General features: G+C 40.8%; 1 protein-coding gene across 3 annotated transcripts in view; it reads left to right on the top strand.

Moving 5' to 3' along the window:
• LOC102753737 (sperm-associated antigen 6) overlaps positions 1-10,555 on the top strand; it is a 64,679-nt gene extending 54,124 nt beyond the window's left edge. For 2 of the 3 annotated variants that reach the window (XM_006776174.2, XM_006776175.2), the window contains 3 exons: positions 593-709; positions 3,588-3,733; positions 10,404-10,555. In XM_006776174.2, coding sequence (XP_006776237.1) covers positions 593-709; positions 3,588-3,733; positions 10,404-10,473 — 333 coding nt within the window. In that variant the 3' untranslated portion in view covers positions 10,474-10,555. The remainder of the gene's footprint in view (positions 1-592; positions 710-3,587; positions 3,734-10,403) is intronic. The other variant, XM_015572056.1, reaches the window with a different exon arrangement.
• The last annotated feature ends 13,520 nt before the right edge of the window (positions 10,556-24,075 follow it).

The raw sequence follows: 24,075 nt of genomic DNA, 5'->3' as shown, positions 1-24,075 counted from the left end.
AGGGGTCCCGGACTGCGAGAGGGCACAGGCCAGGCTGAGGGACCCCCCCTTCCCCCAAGTGCACAAATTTTTGTGCACTGGGCCTCTAGTCTATATATAAAAGTCTAAGCAACCCTTACAACCGGTTGACCAAACGACCAGTCAACCAGTCACTATGATGCACACTGACCACCAGGGGGCAGATGCTCAACACAGGAGCTGCTCCCTGGTGGTCATTGTGCTCCCACAGCCAACCTCCTGCAGTCGACCAACCTCCCGTGGTCCCTCCCCCCTGGCTGGCCAACCTCCAGGCCCTGATTGGCCCGATTGAAACTGGGTGAGACCGAGACCGCCCCAATCGGCCCCAATTACCGGCCAGGCCGAGGGACCCACCCATGCCCGAATTCGTGCACCAGGCCTCTAGTTCTATAATAAAACCAATGAAAGATAGTAGGAGTTTTTCTGACAACTATTTTTTTAAAATGAAACAACTGCAGCTTAGACCAGGAAATTGATTTTATTTTTTCAAATTCCAGGAACATGAGAAATGAAATTTGGTCAAGCTTTAATCGATTGCTTACTTTGATATGTATTTTGCTTTGTGTTTTAATAGAGTAAAAAGGCCATAAAGAGCATCTTACAAAAATGCACCTACTTACCAGCCCTGGAGCCATTTCTCTATGATGCTCCTCCCAATATTCTAAAGCATGTGGTTGGACAGTTCAGTAAGGTAAGAAGTGCCCTTAGCCTGCAAGTGGGGGAAGAAAATGAAGATGAATTAACTTGTTTTTTCTGGTGGATCAATGCTTTCTATAAGATGGTGGCAGGGTTCTCCTACTTTCACTGATTGTATCGACAGGGATGGTAACATAGATTAATAAAATTCACACATACATAATCCACATTTCTTTCTTTCTCACGGTCTCTTAACCATCTTTTTTAGTGTTCTTGGGAATAAATAGTATGTCAACACATAAAACGCTCATAATTTATATTGGTAAGTAGCTTTTAGTAATTCCCCTGGTGTCTGTTAGACTCACTCATCTGGGAACACTGCAAAGATCTTATAAAGAAAAGAACGGTCTCTGAGGCACGGAAATATTCTTCCTAAAGGTCATGCAATTACCGGAGACGCTCTCAGTCATTTAAAGTTAATTGAATTATTTTATGAACAATTTTAATAAATGCAGCTGTTTTATTTCTTAGATTATTACAGATTAAAAGTAGTAAAGTAGGAAGGTCAAGTTGCTAGCAGTGGGCAGCAGCCAGCAGGACTGACTGATAGCAAAGGCTGAGAGAGAATGACCGCATTGCCACAGCCACTAATGGCCAGGATGGTGACCCTAAGCCAGTGGTTCTCAACCTTGGCTGCACATTAGAATCACCTGGGAATCTTTTTAAAATCCTAATTTCTGGACCTCATCCTTTGGAAATTCTGTTTTTATGTTACGGGGTGGGGCCACAACATTAGTAACAAAGAAACAGAATTTCTGGAGGCTGAGGCCCAGAATCAGGATTTTAAAAAGATTCCCAGGTGATTCTAATGTGCAGCCAAGGTTGAGAGCCAATGCCCTAGCTACCAAGAACTGGTTAAATTGTGCTCAGGAGCCTTGATTTAAGAAAAGTCAGTCACTAAAGTAAGTAAAAATAAGTCAGTGAAATTTGCAAAAGGTTCAACAGCCAAGATAAAATAAAGACAATATCTCATATTATGTACTCCTATAAATATGCCTATGGGAATATTTGCTTCAGGCAGAATTTTGTGTTTTCTTAATCTAAGGGTACCAGAGCATTAGAAAAAGATAGGAAAGCAAGGCAGAAGGTAAAAAGATAGTAGCTTACTGTGGCTGGGGACAGACAGAGGAGGCATGAAAACTCTCCAGACCAAAAGAATATTTAAAACTGATATATCTGTGGGTCATTCCCCTTTTTAAAAATATGTTCTAGTGTAATCTTTTACTGTCCCGGGCAGGGGTCCTCAAACTACGGCCCGCGGGCCACATGCGGCCCGCCGAAAACATTCATCCGGCCCGCCGGGTGTTTTTGCCGCCGCTGCCTATTGCTTAGCAGCCAACTAGTTTTTTTTTTTTTTTAAACTATAGTCTGGCCCTCCAACGGTCTGAGGGACAGTGAACTGGCCCCCTGTTTAAAAAGTTTGAGGACCCTAGTCCAGGTGATGTGTATTAACATTCTATTAGCCTGATCCTTTTGTAGTTTTAAGTATTTGTTAAATGCCTACACTGACCCTGTAAAGCTTTGAGAGATAAACAAAAAAAAATAAGACAATGTTTGTCTTCAAAGAACTTTGTAATCTAGCTGGGGAGACCAGAAGAAACAATTAGAAAGTACTTCAGTGTGTGAACCTTCATAATACACTCTTCTAAAAAGAAGGACTAAGTGAATGTAGTCTGGGGTATTCCTGGGGGGCTTTAGTGGAGGAAGTGCAAGTGAAAAAAAAAACTGGTTTTGAAGAAAGAGTACAAATGGTGGGGATAGAAAGGGTGTTTCTGTCAGAGGGAATAGTAGCGAGGACCATGGGAGAGTGGGAATCCCCACATTGAGGGCCCCCTTTCCAGGACTTTCCTTGTCTGGTCAGCTGTTGTCATGCACGATCAATTCCTCACCTGCACTGGCTCTTTCCTCTCAACATACAAATACCGCTCTCAAATCCAGTGACTTTCTTTAGTTCTTATTGGTTGCTTCTTAAAATCTTCTCTTGGGTTGATTCCTTAACTTTCCTGATTCTTCTACCTCTTTAACATCTCCTCAATTTTCTTTTCCTGCCTACTCCTTAGTATGTTCCTTCCTTTGTTGAACATTAATTGAGCATCTATTAGGCACCAGGCATTAGAGAAATAAATGAATGAATAAATGTACAATTTCTGCCTTCATGACATTTATGTGTGCAGACATAGAGACTGATAATTAAAATATTTTGTGGCAAGTGCATGGGGCTTAACACAATGCCATGAGAGAAGAAAAGTACCTAACATCCTGGGATAAGAGAGTAGGGATGTCTCACAGGAAGTTTCTTAAAGGAGGTAACACCTGAGCTGAATCTTAAAAGATAAGCAAGAGTTAGCCAAGAAGTGGGGGGAGGTGCATGGAAGATGGAAGGGCATTCTAGGTGAGGGAACAGCATGAGCAAAGGCAAGAAATGGCCTGTCATGTACCCCTTGAGGTTATTAAACAAAATTTGGGATAGAGATTGGTGGGAAAGGAAGCTGGAGAAGTATTTAGTTGCTGGATCACAGAAGGCTTTCTGCACCTTAAGGAGTGTGCCTTTAATTTTGTAGGTGGTGGGAAAACGTTGAATGGGTCTCAGCAAAGGAGAGACAACACTTTATGTTTTATATACATGAGTGGATCCCCACTGCCTTTGCTCATATTCATGGCCTTTATTCCATATGCACAACATAAGAAGTTCATAGATTTCTAAAAAGACTGAATTTTACTTGTAATCATCAGCAAATTTAGGCTCATGATGTTACAGATATGGTAGACACACATTCTCTCTTACATTTTCTCGTATATATTATTGCTTTTCAACAGTAACACTTCAACTTGGAAAAGCAAATCTGACATCTTAATGTGCTTCACTTTTCAAGGTGCTGCCACATGACAGCAAAGCTCGCCGACTGTTTGTAACAAGTGGTGGACTTAAAAAGGTTCAAGAGATAAAAGCTGAACCTGGGTCTCTTCTACAAGAATACATCAACAGCATTAACAACTGCTACCCAGAGGAAATAGTAAGGTGGGAAAAAATTTACTTTGAGAAGTTCAAAATTAGAATGTGGTTTTTCTGTTTTCAAATCTATATTTTATATCCACTCTGTCAAAATACTACATGAGACCAGTGTATACCTTCACCCCTGCTCTTGATCACTTTTTCCCCACAAATTAAGTAATGTTCTGATCGACACACATTTCCAAATTAAACTAGAATGTCATTTAAGACATTTATGTACTAATTTAAGACATGCTTTACTAAAGAATACCCAAATACAGAGTTCAAATTAAATTAATCTTTAATGTGAACCTGATTTAGAAAAGGGCCTATGGATTCTGATTTTCATACTTCCCTGCATATCTTATTAAGCTCACACTTCTATTAATGGGAATATTACAAATAGAAAAAGAGATATGTTGAGTGTCAAAAAGAAAGTTACAATCCATATTTGAAAAAAAAACACCCTGAATAAATAATGTTGTCTATGATATGCAGGTGCTTTATGTAGGGGGAAGCTACTTTTAAAATTAATTTTTTTAATGAGGTTGATTTGAAGATGATTAAACCTAAGCCCCAGACCTTGTAAGCCTAAAAGAGAACCATATCACTAACCCCAAAATAATTATGTGGAAAAATGCCCACAACACATGCAGAATTAAACGCCATATTTTTCTAATCCTACACTTATTTCTTACTTTCTCTAATATTAGAGAATACAAATTCCAATTTTAAAACTTGTTATCCTAGATTAAAAAAAAGGCTAATATGCAAATTGTCCCCTCAACTGGAAATTTGACTAGGAGTTCAACCGGAAATTCGACCAGAGGGTGGGGCAAGCTGGCCAACCACCGTCAGCCCCTCACCCCAGCCAACCCCACCCCGATCGGCCCTCCACCTGTGCACGAATTGATGCACCGGGCCTCTAGTAACATAAATGATTCTTCCTATTTAATATTGGTGATTCTTAATATATATGGTAACATTGATTCTAAAAACACAAAAATAATTTTAAAATTAAAGTCTGTTTTCTGTTCACATATGTTCTACAGATAAATTCTTTCCCAAGAGATGTTTATGCACTTTTGGAGGTTTATGAGAACTCCTGACCGAAAGAGTTCTAATAAGTTAGCTTTGAAAATATTAGTACATATAAAATATACCAAAGGAATAGTATATCATAAAATGTATAGCTATTACATATAATGTATAAAAAATTTTTGATATGCCAAAAAAGTTTATATAACTCTAGAGACCCGGTGCATGAATTCATGCACCAGTGGGGTCCCAAGGCCTGGCCTATGGGATCGGGCTGAAACTGGCTCTCCGACATCCCCCAAGGGGTCCCCGATTGCAAGAGGGCACAGGCCAGCCCGAGGGACCCCACTGGTGCACAATCGGGGCCAGGAAGGGACATGGGAGGTTGGCCAGGCAGGGAGAGACCACAGGAGGGCTCCAGGGCATGTCCAGCCAATCTCGTTCAGTCCCTATCGGCTGGACTCCAGCAGCAAACCTACCGGTCGGTTGGAGTCTCTGCCCCCTGATGGTCAGTGCACTTCATAGCGACTGGTTGAGCAGCCTTAGCAAATCATTAGCATATTATGCTTTGATTGGTTGAACAGCCAACCAGTCAACCAGACACTTAGCATATTAGGCTTTTATTATATAGGATATACAATATGTGTAAAACTACTAAATGGAGAAAATATAAAAATCTTTTTTCAAGGAAAAAAAATAGTTAATTTTTACACATTTGCACATCCCTTTAGGAAGAATATTATTTTATGTAAGTTTAAAATAACTTTCAATACAATTTTCTAACATAAACAAAATTATAGAAAAAAATGAAAACTAACGGGCCCCCTAATGGAATGGCCTATTAGAATTAATCAATGGTAAAGAACTTTCTTGTCTTTCTATACTTTTCTAAGATTATTTTACAGAGCACGAAGGGAAAGAAAAACTCTGTCATGTTAGAATCTAATTTGGTATTTTGTCAAAATACCATTGTAAATTTTTCACTTCTAACATTCTGTGATCTGGGATTTTATTTTTAAAACTAGAGACCTGGTGCATGAAATTTGTGCACAGGTAGGGTCCCTAGGCCTGGCCAGCATTCAGGGCCAATCGGGGCCTTCCGGCTGCCAGCTGGGGCCTCCCTTCCCTGGCTGTCGGCTGCCGGCCAGGGCCTTCCTTCATTCCGCACTGCCCCCTGGTGGTCAGCACACATCATAGCGAGTGATCAGTCTCCTGGTCAAACTCCCATGGGGACAATTTGCATATTAGGCTTTTATATATCTAGAGGCCCGGTGCACAAAAATTTGTGCACTGGAGGGGGGCGTCCCTCAGCCCAGCTTGCCCCCTATCACATACTGGGAGCCCTAGGGGATGTCCTACTACCTGCTCCCTGCATCCTTGGGGAGTGGGCCTAAGCCACAGTCTGGCCTCCCTTTGTGGGAGACGACCGGGCTGATCAGGGGAAGGCCGCAGCCCCATCACCGCACTGTTGCAGCCACTGCCAGTCACGGCAGCCACCAAGGTGTTTTCATCAACACGGACTCCAGTCCCATCACCATGAAAAAAATGACAACTTTCTTTAGGCATTTTCAAGAAGGGTCTTTCATAGGATATGACCTTCCTTTCTTTCTCTTTCTCTCTTTTCTTTCCTTCCTTCCTTCTTTCTTTCCTTCCTTCCTTCCTTCCTTCCTTCCTTCCTTCCTTCCTTCTCCTCACCTGAGGATATGTTTCCATTGATTTTTAGAGAATGTGGAAGAGAAAGGGAAAGACAGAGAGAAACATCAAAGTGAGGGGAACACTTTGATTGGTTGCCTCCTGCATGAGCCCTGACCTGGGCCCAGGTCAGCGAGGAACCTGCAACATAGGTACATGCCCTTAGTCAGAATTGAACCCAGAATCTGTGTTGGGCAGGCCGAGGCATTACCCACTGAGCCAAACCAGCTAGGGCAGGATATGACATTTCTTAACCCTCCAGCAGCAGACCTTCCTTTTTTTCTCCAGGAGTGTAGTAAAAAAACCCTAGATCACCTATTTGGACTCTCATTACCCAAGTTACTAAGAATATTACCAGAGGCATACAGGGAGCTTAGCCAATCAGCAGTCAGAAAAGGTGTTTCCTCTGTAGTTCACACCAATTGCTGGTATGGCCCCTGCCCGGGCCTAACCCCTCTGGCGAGTCATTAGCCCTGGGCCAGGGCACCCCCAGCTCCCCACCGCTGCCACCATCAACGATCGCTGGCTGGCTCCTACTTGGCCCAAGCTTAAAGCCTCAGGCCGAGGGGTTAGGCCTGGGCTGCCATCAATGATCGCTGGCTCAATGATCGCTGCCTGGCTCCTCCCCGGCCCAAACCTAGAGCCTCAGGCTGAGGTTTTAGGAATGGGACAGGGCACCGCCAGCTCCCTGCCGCCACTGCCATCAAGGATCACTGGCTGGCTCCACCCTGGGTCCCCATCGCTGCCACCATCAACAATCGCTGGCTGGCTCCTCCCCGGCCCAGGCCTAAAGCCTCAGGCTGAGGTTTTAGGCCTGGGCCAGGGCACACCCAGCTCCCCACAGCTGCTGTCACCGCCATCAATGATCCCTGGCTGGCTCCTCCCCGGCCCAAGCCTAATGCCTCTGGCCAAGGCTTTAGGCCTGGACCGGGGCACCCCCATGTCCCCACCGCCGCCTCCGCCATCAATGATTGCTGTCTGGCTCCGCCGCCCAGGCCCCAGCCTGAGGCTTAGGGCTGACATATGCAAACTAGCCGCCATCTTGGCTGTCAATTAATTTGCATATCTCGCTGATTAGCCGATGGGAAGTGTAGTGGCCGTACGGCTAATTACCACGTTCCTCTTTTATTAGATAGGATTGGCTAATCATCGTGAAGAATTTTGGTTAGCTGACTTGTTCAAATTTCTGATAAATTTTTTAAAGCATTAGGTTCTATAAAATGGTGTTTTATAGAAATCTTTGAAACATTGTTTATGAAGAGACCAATATAACCTTTAAATGGTTTTATTTTTACAATCATATTTTTAAGAATCACTTAATGTCTCTTTTAGAACTAATTCTTTATAAGACAAATTACCAATGATCACATTCTCTCTGCTCTTTTTAGCCTAAATATCTACTTCATACTGCCTTCCAATTTTAATAATCTTTAAAAATTTCTAATGAAGGTAGTTGGTATGATGAGAGAGAAGGCACCCAGGACTAGAGGTTAGAAGATTTAAATTCTAGTCCTTGTCCACGCCACAGCCAGAGATATTTTTGGAACTCTTTTGTCTTCTTAACCTCTGCCTAAACTAGGGAGGGGAAGATGCTTTTAGAATCTTCTAATTTGGGGAGAGAGGCATGCATATAAGTCTTCCACTTGACACATTTCTGATATGAGAACTGTATAATAACCCAAATCCAACATGGATCTATGGTAAGGTTAATTCAATTATATTCTTAACACCATAGAGAGCCCTAGCCGGTTTTGCTCAGTGGATAAACCTGTGGACTGGAGGGTCCCAGGTTTGATTCTGGCCAAGGGCACATGCCTAGGAGGTGGGCTCAATCTCCACTTGGGGGTGTGCAGAAGGCAGCCAATCAGTGATTCTCTCATCATTGATGTTTCTCTCTCTTCCTCTCCCTTCCTCTCTGAAATCAATAGAGATATCTATTTTTTTTAAGTTTGAACAACTATTTTTTTTAAAAAGCCAGAGAGATAAATTGGAATAACAGTGGTTGATGGGCAGAAAAAAAAGGAATTTCCTGTTTTTTGGAGGTTCAATTCTTTTATAAGGAATATGTGGTTAGTAACTACCATATAGTAGCACAATTTTTAAAGTTTGGGTTTTTATTTGTATTGACATTAAAAAATACCTTTCTTGCCCTGACCGGTTTGGCTCAGTGGATAGAGCAGGGGTCCTCAAACTACGGCCCGTGGGCCACATACAAATACAAATATTGTATTTGTTCCCGTTTTGTTTTTTCACTTCAAAATAAGATACGTGCAGTGTGCATAGGAATTTGTTCATAGTTGTTTTTTTTTAAACTATAGTCCGGCCCTCCAACGGTCTGAGGGACAGTGAACTGGCCCCGTTTAAAAAGTCTGAGGACCCCTGGGAGAGAGTGTCGGCCGGCGGGCTGAAGGGTCCCAGGTTCAATTCCAGTCAAGGGCACGTACCATGGTAGTAGGCACATCCCCGGTGGGGAGTGTACAGGAGACAGCTGATCCATGTTTCTCTTTCATTGATGTTTCTAGCTCTCTATCCCTCTCCCTTCCTCTCTGTAAAAAAATCAATAAAATTAAAAAAAAAATAAATACCTTTGTGTCTGACATATTTATAAGGTCTAGGAAGGTGAGGCCTACTTTAAAATTTGTGACTAACTCAGAGAAAGCAGTTGTGAATACTTTGAAGCTATCCACTTGTGAAGGACTTTTCTAGAGTAGGCCTTTAGAGAAAAAGCATTCTTTAAGGTAGCTTTTTACATTTGTCTGTATCTGTTTAACTACGGCTACCTATAAGAACACACTATTGAGAAAATACAGCTCTGTTTTGTCCTATAACTTGACAAATTATGGAAGAAATTAGTATACTCTCAATTATGAATTTTTAAGTCAAGCATCCAAGGATAAAGATAACTAACAAAAGACAAAGCAAGTCTCGAACTTTAGGTTTTATCTGGAGAAAACACCTTATGAGTATTTGCTATTTTAAGTGTTTTGGAAAGTTTTAAATTACAATATAGCTTTTTATTCATTTATTATATTCTAGAATGTCTGCCAAATTTTATTTAACATATTTTATATGTATGTAAGTTCTTTCCATGGTATATGAATCATCCTATAATATATAAATAAATATATTTAATACCTTTATACTAAATCTTTTATAAAATGTTCTATTTATAAATATAAATTTATAGATGCCCAAGAACAAATGAAATCAATTAACTTCCTAGGTATGTAGGATGGAATAGTTGTAAAACACTTATGAAGTAGTTCTATAATATGAATTATACTCCCCAAAATTTTTTTATGTGACCAGACCTAATTAAAACATGCATTGAGAATAATCCCTAAAACAATCTGAATGCAGAAGTTGATTAGTAATGATAGATTATGTTGTCTAACTTATGAAAAAATCTATTAGTTATGATCATTAAAGCAACATCAGTCACTTGACATAATAAAACAAGTTGCTTTAATAAAATACTATCACTGGGTCCACGTAACTTACTTTGAAAATATCCATTCTTTGCCACTGCACTGATAGCCCTTAAGTGTCTTGTTATTTATTTAGCACAGTCGAGTGAGTTGGTGTTCTTTCTTTTTAATCCTCACCTGAGGATATGTTTAGAAAAAGGAACAGAGGAAAGAAGGGGGAGAGAGAAATATCGATCAGTTGCCTCCCATATGGACCTCACAGGGGATCAAGTCTGCAACGTAGGTATGTGCTCTGACAGGAAATCGAGCCTGAAACCTTTTGGTGTATGGGATGCCACTCCAATGAACTGAGCCACATGGCCAGGGCAATGTTCTTTGCTTGGTAGGCTCTAACCTTGTGCACAAGCATTACTGGAGCATAATTATTCAGAGGTTTGATTCATAGAATTATTTCAGATAAAAACAACCTTTTATTGAATCTTTTGTGCCTACTGGGCTAAATCTTTTCACCAGTATCTAATAAAAATTTTCTTTTTCAGGTATTATTCTCCTGGATATTCAGATACACTTTTGCAGAGAGTGGACAGCTATCAACCACTTATTAACTAAGCAAATTTACATTTATATATTCAAATTCACAGCAGAGTAATTATGAATAATAGTTAAATAAAGGTCTTTCTAAATATTTGAACTAAGTATACTCTAGATTTATTCAATGTAAAGTACCTCTAGGTAATATTTTCAAATTTATGTAATACTTTAAAAATTAGTGGCTTGACTATGTGAGAAACTATTCATGATCTTTTATAAAGGATTTACTCTAAAAGTAGATGTAAAGATATTAAATAATTTTAAGGCATTTGTTATTGCTCTATTAAAAACCACACACACACACCTCCAACTAGAGACATATGATAGTATTCAAAAACTCAGTTATTTTGGTCAATTCTTCATAGGCATAAGCAAGGAAAACTGGGCTTACAAATTCTACAGGTTATAGAAGGGAAGTAGTTGAAAGAGGAAACTGAGGACAGAAGCAGACAGACTCAAATGCTGGTGACATAGATGCACTAATCTAGCACACACTCTGTGAACAGCCTGTCAGAGAGAACCTTACGAACTTAGGAAACTCCTGTTCATCCCGTTTCCCAAGGTCTTTTCTTACCCTACCTACACCGTTCCTTCCCTTCCTGGCAGGAGAGGATAGAAGGTCAACATTAAGCATTATGCTACTGCAGACAAGTTTTCCATTTTCATGGAAAGGTTTCTTAGTCTAGCTCTGCTCATGAATAAACAAGGAGGCAGGCATGTAAAATGAGCCATCAGTATTCCTTTGTCCTAGCTTCACCTTCCCAAGTCTCAAAGTCACATTTTCAGAGATTTAAGACACAATTTGGAAAGAACACCATCAGGCTGACTTTACATGCATCTTCATTCCCTTAGGGAGCTAAAATGGGACAAGAGGGGCGTTCAATACAAGTTTAAGGAACAGCAGCATTAGAATTGTCCCTTTCATTTTTCCTGTCTAGTGTGCTTCTGGCCTTAGGGGTTATGTGATTAGATTTAGGAGTCTTGGTTAGTTGGTATGTGTGTATCTTTTGATCTAAAGGAAAAGTCCTGACATGATCTCCCCTGGAAAACTGGAAAGGAGTGGATGAAAACCTGGGAGCACCTAGGCCTCGGTGTTTCCAATCTGGCTGGCTTTCAGGTGTCTTTCTCAGACTATTTTTATTGCTTCTTTACTGGGTCTATAATATTTGGCCTTCCCTTTGTTCCTTTCCAGTTAATTAATAACCAGGTTATTACAATGGTATCATTCCCCCCGAGGGGGGAAAACACCTCCTGTAATCTTATAAAGGAGAAACAGACGGGTCTGTCTTATGGTAACTGCTTCCTGCCACCAAGGGGTATAAACCTACCTGTCCCAAGGTTCAGAGGCTCTCCCTGTCTGCCAGAGGAAAGGGGAAGCAAAAAGGAAAGGAGTGCAATGCAGAGAAGAGGAATTCTGCAAAGTCCAGGTGAGTCTGGTGTCCCCTGGGAGGTGACATGGGTGATGATGCCCAGGAGGATGACTCTTTGGACAAACTGGCGTCCTTGCTGTAGTCTGGAAATGACCAATCTGACAAGGTTAAAAAGCACAATTGAACAGTGAGGACACTTATAACAACTAAAGGTCTAGTGAGAAGCAAAACCCATTTGATAAAGGGAAAGATTAATTAGTTTCCCCGATTAGGTTAGAGGAATGGCTTCCCTGGAGGTAGGTGTGTTGTAACTGTCTGAAGTCTTTTCGTCCTCCATAGTTAATCTAAATTAAGCTAAGGAAATATTCGAAGCTTTCCCCCATGAGAAACTGTGGGCCTTCTCTGTCTGACTTGTTTGGACAGAAAAGGGAAAGCAGTTTCAAGTGAAGCCCATAGAACATTCATCTTTCACTGACTTAGCCCTAAGTCCAGATCGCTGAGTCTCATTTCAGAGGACGGTGATGCAGATGGTTTCTAAAGTGAGGTCTATATTTTGTGGACATAGGCACATATTCTATGATAACAGAAGCAAGAAAGGTTAATGTACACAGCAAATCATAAGCCAGTTGTGAAGATTTCCATATGCAAGGCTTGGCTGGAATGAAAGCAGTGACAATCTGATTGCAGTTAGAACATCTCTGGTGATATCATCAGATGCTGTATGGCACACACAGACACAGACTTAAAAACAAAACTTTGAAGACAGTTAACTGCACCCGGGTCCAATACCCACAACTGGGCATTGTAGTTTTCATTGAAACACAACTTTTCTCCGTCATGTTTAAGGAGACTGTATTAAGTCCAGTTTTAGTTTGACTTGTTTGCATAAACACTACAAGAGTAGCAATTGATCTAATTTGTTTAGCTAGAATCTTCCTTATTCATAAGGAATCTTTAGGTTGACTTTTAGTCAGCAGTCAGCCCCTCAGGGCAGAGAAGCCAAGGCCCATTTGCCGTTAGGCTATCGAGTCATTACATCCTTGAGGTCCCCAAAGGTGTTCTGAGGTTCATTTATTGTTGTGTTTCAGGAAAGCAACCTTCAGTCTTTCCCTGTGACCAAGCAAGGTGTCAGGTCCTTTCTGCCAGTGGCTTTTGATTGGCTTTGATCAGTTTGAGAGTCAGTCTCAGTTCTGTAAGGCATTCTGGTGACATCCAGAATCCAGGCTTGTCTCTCTTAGACATGTCATTCCAGTCAAAGTCTTGGTCAGTAAGACCACATAGTTTGGAACTGGTCTTACTGGATTTATGCAAAGAAATGTATTACCATGACTTACTCATTAAGCACTGCCAAATTCTGGAGGGACATGTAGGGAGAAAAGCTAAACCTGAGTAATTAGCATCCCCTAGATTGGCAAACACATTCCATAACTTTTAGAAACAAAGGCTTTTTTTTTCACTGCCAAACATACTGACACTTTAAGAGACATACTTCCATGGTGACAGGTATACAGCAAAATTCACTGATTCAGCAAACCACAGGTGAAGTGGATTTGACTGACTGACTTAGCTAGCTCAGGCTCAGATGAGATTTGTCTCTCAGAGTCTGCAATCCAGCAGATGACGCAGATAAGCCTACTGGAGACTAGGTGTCAGCATTACGAAGGCAGGCAGTTTTTTAGACAAACCCAGAATAAAATCCCATTCCAGAGTGAGCACTCTTGAGGAATGCAAGTTGTATTGTTGTTGATTTCAAGGATTTTTTTCATAATACAACAAGGAACTGAGAACAAAATTATTTATTTGCTCCCTCCCCAATCTCGAAACATGCTTTAAGCAGTGGTTCTCAACCTTCCTAATGCCGCGACCCTTTAATACAGTTCATGTTCTGGTGACCCCCCATTTCATTGTTACAAGCAAGGTGTCAGGTCCTTGAACATAATTAAAGCATAGTGATTAATCATAAAAACAATATGTAATTATATGTGTTTTCTGATGGTCTTAGGCAACCCCTGTGAAAGGGTCGTTCGACCGCCAAAGGGGTCGCGACCCACAGGTTGCAAACTGCTGTTTTAAAGGATCTGTTTCTTTAGGTAAACGTGGAGTTAAGTAAAGGGGTTGTGGGTATCACTGGTTTCTGAACTTCGGAGCAAAGGACAGTCACCTGCCTCACTAAACATAATGAGACACATCAACATTTTGACTATCTGCATAACTCAGTTGAACCAATACTTTCAAATAACCAATGAATGCATAAATACTTTTAAAGGTGGTCAGTTTTAACTTCTAATACAGTAAAAACATCGATAAACACAAAAGCCCTTTGGAATCCTCAATGATTTTAAGTTATTGTTATGGAATAAAGCAATGGAGATCAAGTTAAAGTTCCCGAATCACGTCATCTTTCTTTCCTCTTTCTTCACGGTTTCCCCACCACGGTTTCAGCCGTCCTTTCAGAGCGGACCAACAGCTGCGTGTATTGGGGGGGGGGGGGGGGGGAATGCGTAATATAAAGAACAGGTTTATCAGTAGGAAGGAATCGAAGATTTTTAAAAGCTGATTCTGATTTTTAAAAGCCCTTCCTTTAAGTTTCGGATGGGCACAAAGCCTGAGTGAACGACCAGAGGGACGGGCACAACAGCGGCAGGTGGGCTGGGAACCTGCGAGTGAACAGGGGCAGCGGGGGTGTTGTCAACACCTGGAGTTTCCCTGCGACTCCCGCTTCCTCCCGCCTAAGGCGTCTGGGGAGAACCGAGGGGCCGCTCCAGGAAAAAAGGGGGGGCTCTCTAAATCCCACGCCGCCCGCAACCCCCAGACCTCCGGACTAGGGTCCCTCTCCGCTTCCCCACACACACCGGGCCCCCCACCAACGGCTCCCGGTCCGCCCCCAGCTGCTTCCGGAGCGTCTCCGCTTTCAGAACGTCCACATCGTAGCCCGGGTTTAAGCTCGAATATCCCTCTCCAGTTCCTTGGCCAAGTTTCCCCAGGCCCTGCACGGAAAACCCACCAGAAACTGCGAGCCCAACAGGGGCCGCTTCCGGCGGAAGCTGAGGTGAGCAACAGGAGGGAAGAGAGCGCACCGGGCGCCTGTTGTTGACGGAGCCGCCGTAGATGGGCGCCCCCTGGCGGTGCCCTCCGGAAGCGCACCTGTAGTTTCCATTACTACCGATAGAAACGAACGTGGACTGGATGAAACACGAGTCTTGAGTCGTGTAGAGGTCCACATGCTTCATTTTTAAAAAATATATATTTTATTGACTTTTTACAGAGAGGAAGGGAGAAGGATAGAGAGAAACATCGATGAGAGAGAAACATCGATCAGCTGCCGTCTGCACACCTCCTACTGGGGATATGCCCGCAACCAAGGTACATGCCCTTGACCGGAATCAAACCTGGGACTCTTCAGTCTGCAGGCCAACGCTCCATCCACTGAGCTAAACCGGCCAGGGCCACATGCTTCATTTTTAATAACATTATTGTATCTGATTGTACCTGCTAGTTCAGATCCAGAAACTTCCTCACAGGACATCTCAATTACTGTATGTTAAATAAAGCCAGATCCTTACTTATCTTTCTCAGACAGGCTTATTTTGTTTAGCTTAATACTCCAGGTCCCTCCATGCTCTCTCAAAGGGTAAGAGATCCTTCTTTTTTACTGCTGCATAGTATTCCATGGAGTACCTGTACCACAGCTTTTTTATCCACTCATCTACTGATGGGCACTTGGGCTGTTTCCAGATCTTAGCTATTGTAAATTGTGCTGCTATGAACATAGGGGTGCATACATTCTTTCTGATTGGTGTTCTGGGTTTCTTAGGATATATTCCTAGAAGTAGGACGACTGGATCTATCAATTTCTTAATGGAAAGGGGCAGGTTCCCTTTGGATCCACCCACATTCAAGTGCTTGCTTTGTGTGGTTATACCATGGGCAGGTACCAATGCCGTCTGGGCAGTCAGAGCCAGTTCCCCAGAAATTAACGGTGGAGTTATGTCAGTGGCACGCTGGATCCAGACCAGGCCACTGTGACCTGCAAGAGCCCATTGCTAAATTTTTAAGAATTTTGTGAGTCAGCTATTAAATACAGCCATTATTAAAAGTTAAATTGTTTACAATTAAACACATTACCTGTATATAAACAAAGGTAATAAATACACAGAACCTATTACTAATCATATTACTATATTTTACTACTATTTATGCTCTTGGAGTTAAATACTATATAATGTGGCTACTGCTTATCTCCTACCCATTCCACACTTGAGGAGGTCATACTTGAATTGAAATCAACCACAGCGGAAGAATTTGTGCCACAAAAATTGGTAAATGCTACAAATCGGGACTTGACTTATTGTCTTGTTGATTGTATAAACTTTAAAAGTTTATAGAGAAAATGTTCATAATACAGGCCAGGGTTTCTCAACCTTGGGCAAAATATTTCTTTCTTGGGGGTAGGGTGGTCCCTGACTCTATACATTAGATGCTAGTAACACGCCTTCTACAGTTCTGACAACCAAAAATGTCCCTGCACATTGCCGAATGTCCCCTGAGCAGCACCATCTCTCTCTATTTGAGAATCACTGATATAAATTAAATGTGAAAGTGCCATGTCTGTAGCTGTTACATAGCAAAGAGGACAAAGGCTTGAGGAGATATTCTTCCAGGATTGGAAAACTATTATCTGATTCGGTAAAGAAGTTTCTCACATCATTGACAAGCAAGGGAAGTTCGAATATACATCTTCGTGCTTCACTTTTGTCTCACTCATTAATTTATGCAAAAATATCAACCAGTGTTCATGTTAAAGCCAGACTCTCCCATCACAGATTGGCTAGGGATATGAGTTCTGCAAAAATCGGTTAGACTAGCATTCTGTGAGAATTGATTGGTTGGATGGAATTTACAATAAAGATATTGCACCGTTCATTATTATTTATAAATTGTGTCCTCCATATTCTTTATATCAGTAAAAATTATATGAATATATGCACACACTTATTTTCCTCCAGAGAGCCTGTTTTTAAACACCCGCACAGCATTGTCCATTATCCACCTCCTGTGTGGGCTTTTCTAAGTGGTTTGGCAAAGAAAGTTGGAATATCAAGACAGGAATAAAACAGATTTGCAAGAAGAATCATGAGTGGCAGACAATGGAGAAAAACCCTGAGGCCCCTGGATTCCCAGTTCTCTACTCTGGTCCTTCCTGCAGTCCAGTGTGCATCTCCATACCAAAATCCACCACCGAATCCGCACTCCAACTTCCTACCTTTTCAAGGTGCACTATTTTTCACATTTTAACATTTCTGAATTCAGGATGCACCTTAACAACTCATACGTTTGTAGTGAGGCTATGATATTCTGTCCAAACACTCTCTTCAGGGCCAAGGCACCCAGCCCCCAAGTTCTGGATGTAAGGAGCCCACCGGCATTCCCTCACAGGGCATAGCCCCAAGGTGCAGGGACCTGACTCAGAAATGGCGACAGGGGCCCCCACAACCAGTGACTGACTGACATGGAGATTCCAAGGGGCAGGGCCATTGCTCTAACTTGGGTCACTTCTAAGTGGCCATTCTAGCTCCAGAGCTCCCCATGGGATCACAGGAGTGTCTGTTGCAACCTCATTTCAGTCCCTCTGACAAATCCTGCCTTCCTCCATATTACAAAGGCATCTCCAAAAGCAGTCCCTAGGAAACCACAAACACTTCTCTGCAAAGAAAAGCAATGCTTTGACAGGTAGACATGGATATTCTGGTTCATTTGTTAGGGAACTGCCATTCAGCTTCCGTGTCAGTCATTTCTGTGAACATAGTTAGCCATTTACTCCAGAGCCTGAGCCACGCCTGGTTACACGAGCAAAATGGAATAGAAGGATGTTAAGAGTTGAGAGGCAGGGTTTGGACCCTGGTGAATCTACAAATACCAATCGCCCTGTGAAGCTTGTGCTGAGAGACCAACAACAATCCCCACTGACATCTTTATCTCTTGAACTTTCACAGTGATCCAATGAGGGAGGCAGCCCCTACAGCACATCACCCCCTTCCTTCTTCCTTGCCATTTCTTGTCAACTGTGTTCTCCCCTCTGTTCTCTTTGTCCCAAAGCTTTTCCACGGTTTTATTAGTGGAATGTGTAAAATGAATGAAATAAAGAGGGAGTTCAGGAGGAAAAACAATCAAGATGAGGAATAAGAAAAGAGAAATAACCAAGATACAAAAAGTATTAAAGGAAATACGATATATAACCTGTGAATCAACAGCAATAAATCCAGAAACCCAAAAGATATGCTTTCCTAACAAAACTTTAATCTATCAAAACTGTTCAACAAAAAGTAGAAAACTGAAATAAGCAATTATAGCAGAGAGAGAAAAGAGGTGATTGTAGGTCCCCTATTTAAAAGGCACCAGAACCAGGTGTTTTTATTGCTGAGATCCATGTCATCTTTAAAGAACAGATAACTCAAACTTTCTGGTCTCAGAACCCCTTCCTTCTCTTAAAAAGGCTTGAGGACCTAAGAAAAGTTTTGTGTATGTGGGTGATAGCTATCAATATTTACCATACTAGAAATTAAAACAAAATAATTTTTAAATGATTAGTTCATTTTAAAATAACAATAACAAACACAGTATGTACTAACTCAAATAATTATTATTGTGAAAAAGATGTTTTCCAAAAACTTAAAAATAACAGTGACATTTTTAAAAAATGTATTTTTTATTGATTTTAGAGAGTGAGGAAGGGAAAGATAGAAACATTGATGAGAGAGAAACATCAACCAGCTGCCTCCTGGACGCTCCATATCTGGGAACAAGCCCGCAACCCAGGCATGTGCCCCAACCAGCAATCGAACCAGCGATCTCTTGGTGCATGGGTCGACACTCAACCACTGAGTCACATCGGCTGGGCAAGGGTGGCATTCTTTTACACTATTGCAACCTCTATAATGTCTAGCCTAAATAAAAGAATCCTGGGTTCTCATGCTTCTACATTCAATCTGTTGTAACATGTTATTTTGTTTGATGTATATGAAGAAAATCTAGCTTCACACAGATATGTAGTTGGAAGAGAGAAGAATACCTTAATCAGATAACCGTGGGCGTTCTTTTTTGATACTATACCCAAACATGACAAGTGGTAGTTTTCTAAAAGTTAATTGCAATGTGGATCTGAAACCATATCCACAAACTTCTTATACTATTACATTAAAAATCCATTGGTCTGTTTTGAACTTTGAATGGATCTTTTACCCATGCATGATTTTATTAGGAGGGTAATAAGCTCATGATGGTGGATACAATTTGCTAATTGTAAAATGTTAATTTTTACTGAAAGCTCACATTTTATCACTAGCAACAAATATGGTCAGTCATTTTCTTTAAGAAGACATCTCCCAAATACCCAAGTCTAAATGACAATAATTTGTCTTGTGGCTCATTAAAAAAAAAATAAAAGAGCTACTTCAACTTGCAATTCAGTCACTTGGTGCTTTCCCTAAAGCCAGGCATCCTGCTTTAGTATGCAGCACACGTGCTTTAAGTACACTTCCTGTTTCATCCCACGGAATATTAAAAAGATGCCTGCTCAAGTGTCAAGTTTTGATAAAATTAATAATAATGTTTACTCATTATTAGGAACATTTGTTAAGTGAACCTGGCCGCTGTGTGTGGGGGAGAGCATGGGAAGGAAGATGATGATTACTGTTACAGTTTGTGCCACTGCTTCGATTCATGCCAGCGCATCAGCAAACCTACCATTGCTTTTGTACCTTCAGTGCAAACGTGAACTGTCCCAAAAGTAATATATACATTTCACTTTTAATTTTTATGAAACAGGATTTTGCAAGAGGAGAAAGTGGCCTTGAAGATCATAAGGAAGTACACATTTTCCGTAATAGGGAATGGTGAAAACATATAGTGGATTGTTGCTTCGAGCTTGAAGGAGTAACTGCTACAGGAACTTCTGTCCCACCATAAAGAGCTAGAAAAAAAAAAGGCAAAATATATGAAACAACTATTTTTCAAACATAGGGCAACAGGCAGCAACAGGCTATGGCTCCTAAGAGAAAGGAAACAAATGAGGTGAGCACTAGCCCTGGATTACTACCTGGAGGCAGTTTCCAGGACACAGCCTAAATACAGGAAACCCAAACAGTGAGGGAAAAGAGATTACAGTTCAGGGGATTGAGGAAGCAACGGGTGGGCAGAATACAAGAAAGGAGAAAGATGTTTAGGGGGAAATCTCAAGAGATCTGCCAAAGGGTCCTTTCAAACCACTGGCTGAATCCTCATCTGCATATGTTTGGATGAAACTCCTCCCCAGGCTGAGTTAAGAACTACCATAAAGCAACGGGCCATGCAATGCCCAGAACTCACGCAGGGATGGGCGTATATCGAGCATGGGATAGAGTCTTCTGAAGGGAATCATCCAAATAGTGGGGCTAAATTATCTTTGACTGAAGGCTGCTCTGACTCACCCCAACGAAGTAGAAAAGCAAGCCTCAAAGGGATCAAACTAATTCCAACTAACTTAACTGCACATCACATCAGAGGCCAATGTTTTTTAAGGAATATAACAAAAGCCAGCACCCACAATATAAAAATCCAGTGTCCTGCAGTCCACAAGAATTACCATACGTGCAGAAAATATAATCCACTTCTATCGAAGAAAATCAATCAATAGAAATAAACCTAGAAATGACAGAGATGATAAAACAATAAAGCTTCTAAGCCAGCTATTATAAATGTGCTCCAGACACTCAAGAATGTAGAAGAAAATATAGCCATAATGAGGAGAGAAAGAAGAAAACAAGACCCAAGTGGAATTTCTTGAGATGAAAAATACAATATCTGAAATTTAAAATATACTGATGACATTAACAGCAGATTAGACATAGAAAAAAATGTCAGTGACCTTGAAGACATCACAGTACTTATGATCCAAAGATTAAATAAAAAGAAAACACTTTTTAAAAAAGAAGAGAGCATCAGTGACTGACTAGTGGGGCAGTACCAAGAAAACTAATATATCTTTAATTAGAGCATCGATAAGGTCTTTGGGGGAAGGGCAGATATTTCAAGAAATAATGGCCAAAATTTTTCCAAATTTGATGGAAACAAGAAAACACACAGATCCAAGGAGCTCATGAACCCAGCAGAAAACTACACCAAGGCACATCATAATCAAATTTCTGAGAAGCAATGATAAAGGAATATGTTAAAAGCTGCCCCCCCCAAGTTATTATATAATGAACAACAAGAAGAGTAACTACAGACTTTCTATTACAAATAATGCAATCCAGAAGACAAAGGAGTGACATTTTTAAAGTACTGATTTCCACACATCATCATCTGTAATTGTTGGATTAAGTAGACAGAAAATCAGTAAAGTAATAGTAAGCTTGAACACAATCAACTAATATGACCTAATGTAAATTTATGAATCACTCCATCCTACACTTCAGAATGCATACATGCTCTTTTAAAATCCATTTGGAACATGTACTAAAACAGATCTGGGACATCAAACAAATCTGAATAGATCTAAAAGTATTAGAAGCATACAGTGAATGTTCCCTGATAACAAACAAATGGAAATAGAAATCAATCACAAAAATTCCCAAATGCTGGAAATTAAAAAACACAATTGTAAATAACTCACAGAATCAAAGAAAAAATTACAAGGGAATTTAGAAAGTGTTTTGAACTGAGTGGAAATGAAAACACAGAGTATAAAACTCGGTGAAATAAAAACCGAAATCTCCAGGCCCTGATAAACTCACTGGAGAGTCACCAAATATTTAAAGAAGCATTGAAACAAATTCTGGACAGTATCTTCCATAAAATGGAAGGTGAGAGAATACTTCCCAACTTGTTTTATGAGGGCAGCATTGCCCCAAACCAGTCAGGCTGCAAAGAAAAATTACACACTAATATCTATCATGAACCTAGACACAACATTTCTTACAAAGTACTAGCAAATTGCAACCAACAATGTATAAAAAGAATTGCATGTCATAATAAAGTGGTATGCAAGGGTGGTTCAATACCTCCAAATCAATCAATATAATCCACCATATTAATAGGCTAAAGAAGATAAGCATGGGACCATACTAAAAGCATTTGACAAAATCCAACACCCACAGCAAAAGACAACAAACTCAGAAAAAGTATTTTCAAAAAAATAAAATGACCCTAACTGGTTTGGCTCAGTGGATAGAGCGTCGGCCTGCAGACTAAAGGGTCCCAGGTTCGATTCCGGTGAAGGGCATGTACCTTGGTTGCGGGCACATCCCCAGTAGGGGGTGTGCAGGAGGCAGCTGATTGATGTTTCTCTCTCGTTGATGTTTCTAGCTTTCTATCCGTCTCCCTTCCTCTCTGTAAAAAATCAATAAAATATATTTAAAAAATAAAAACAAAAAAAACACGACCCTATAGTTAAAATCATATTTAGTAATGAAAAACTCAATGGTGCCCCACTGGGTTAAGGAAATAACCCAAATGTATATCAACTAATGAATGGATAAGCAAACTGTGGTATGATACATTCAAAGGAATGCTATTCTGCAATAAGAAGGAATCAACAGCTAACACATGCAACAGCATGAAAATGTCTCAAAACAGTATGCCGGTGAAATATTCTAGACACAAAATACCACATACTGCATAATTCCATTGATACGGATTCTTTAAGTTAAAACTAGAGCAATAGAGAGCAGATTAGTCGTTGCCAGAAGCTGGGGCTTGGGCTAGAAAATAACTACAAAGGAGCAGGAAGGAACTTTTTGGGGTGAGGGGTGGAAATATTTCTATATCATGGAGTAGTAAAAAAAAAAAAGGTATGTTCCATACTCCTCTGACCGCATCCACCCTTAGCACCCTCTACCACCTACTTCCCTGTGCTAACCACCACACCCAAAATACACACTCCACCAGCTTTTGGAGGAGGGTTCTATTTGTGACAGCAGCTACTACAGTTCATAGCACCTGAAAGGAGGGACAAGACATTGCAAGTGGGCAATAGCGATGATCATGAGAAAAGCTGGCTATGAAGAGCCCCAACTGTTAGAAAAATCTATCAAAACACACTTACATGCTATATTTCACCATTTTAAGATGGTTTCTTTTCACTTTAACTTCTCTGAAACAGGGATGCATCTTTCAGTTGATGGCACCATGCAATTATCATTGGGTGTATTTATTTTTCTTAGCAGTAATTTTTTTAAAACATTGCATCTTAGAATTAATGGTAGAATTCTTACTCTGACTTCCCACAGAGGCAATAAACTGCAGAATGACTGGACACAGGAGCCAAGAGATTTTGCTGTGGATAAAGGAGCAGAGATGAGAGCCAAGGCAGAATCCAGAGGACCAGAACCCATACCTGGGCTAGAGTGTCCAAGTTAACATTATAACTAATAGCCTTGCCCACACCTATTCCTGTCCTTAGTTAAGGCTGAGGAAGTACTCTGGGAAGTGATACCACAGATTTTGGAGTGAGGAGTCATTCATAAAAATGCTGGAAAAGATAGTAGTAGGAAAAGATTAACAAAGCAGTCCCATCTCCAGCAGGTGGTACCATAAATGGACAGACTAGCTTAGGCCTGGTTTGCTCAAGGAGTATGGTTGACCAGTTACACTATGAAATTAGGTACCTAAGGAACTTGCCACGTGCTCCTGGTGAACTAGAGGGCAGGGCTGCAATACTATAATTACTTAATCTTTCTGGATTTCAGTTCTTCATCTGTGAAATGGGGGATCACAATACCTACCTAATAGATGAGTGTGTTGATTAAAAAGAGATAACAAGGCCCTAGCTGGTTTGGATCAAAGGATAGAGCATTGGCCTGCGGACTGAAGGGTCCTGGGTTCAATTGTGGTCAAGGGCACATGCCCAAGTTGTGGGCTCCATCCCCAGTGTGGGGAATGCAGGAGGCAGCCAATCAATGATTCTCTCTCAACATTGATGTTTCTCTCTCTTCCTCTCTCATCCTCCCTGAAATGAATAAAAATATATTTTTTAAAAAGATAACATGTAAAAAGAACTAAAAATAATAGTGCCTGACATATGGTATTTAGTAATTTATGTATCATTATGGTCATTTCCATAAATATTTTTAAATTCATTCTTTCAAAAAAACATTTATTTAGCAGCAATGATGCTAGGAGCTGAATGGTTTATTGTATTTCATCACTGTTCTTTAAGTCTTACCATCCTCAATATATTTTATTTCTGCCCCATCATCCTTCCAGTTAAACAATT

Source organism: Myotis davidii, unplaced genomic scaffold (assembly GCF_000327345.1).
Source record: "Myotis davidii unplaced genomic scaffold, ASM32734v1 scaffold749, whole genome shotgun sequence".
Classification (NCBI taxonomy): Eukaryota; Metazoa; Chordata; class Mammalia; order Chiroptera; family Vespertilionidae; genus Myotis; species Myotis davidii.
The sequence above is the reverse complement of the archived record's forward strand: the minus strand, read 5'-3'. Positions and strand labels throughout refer to the sequence as shown.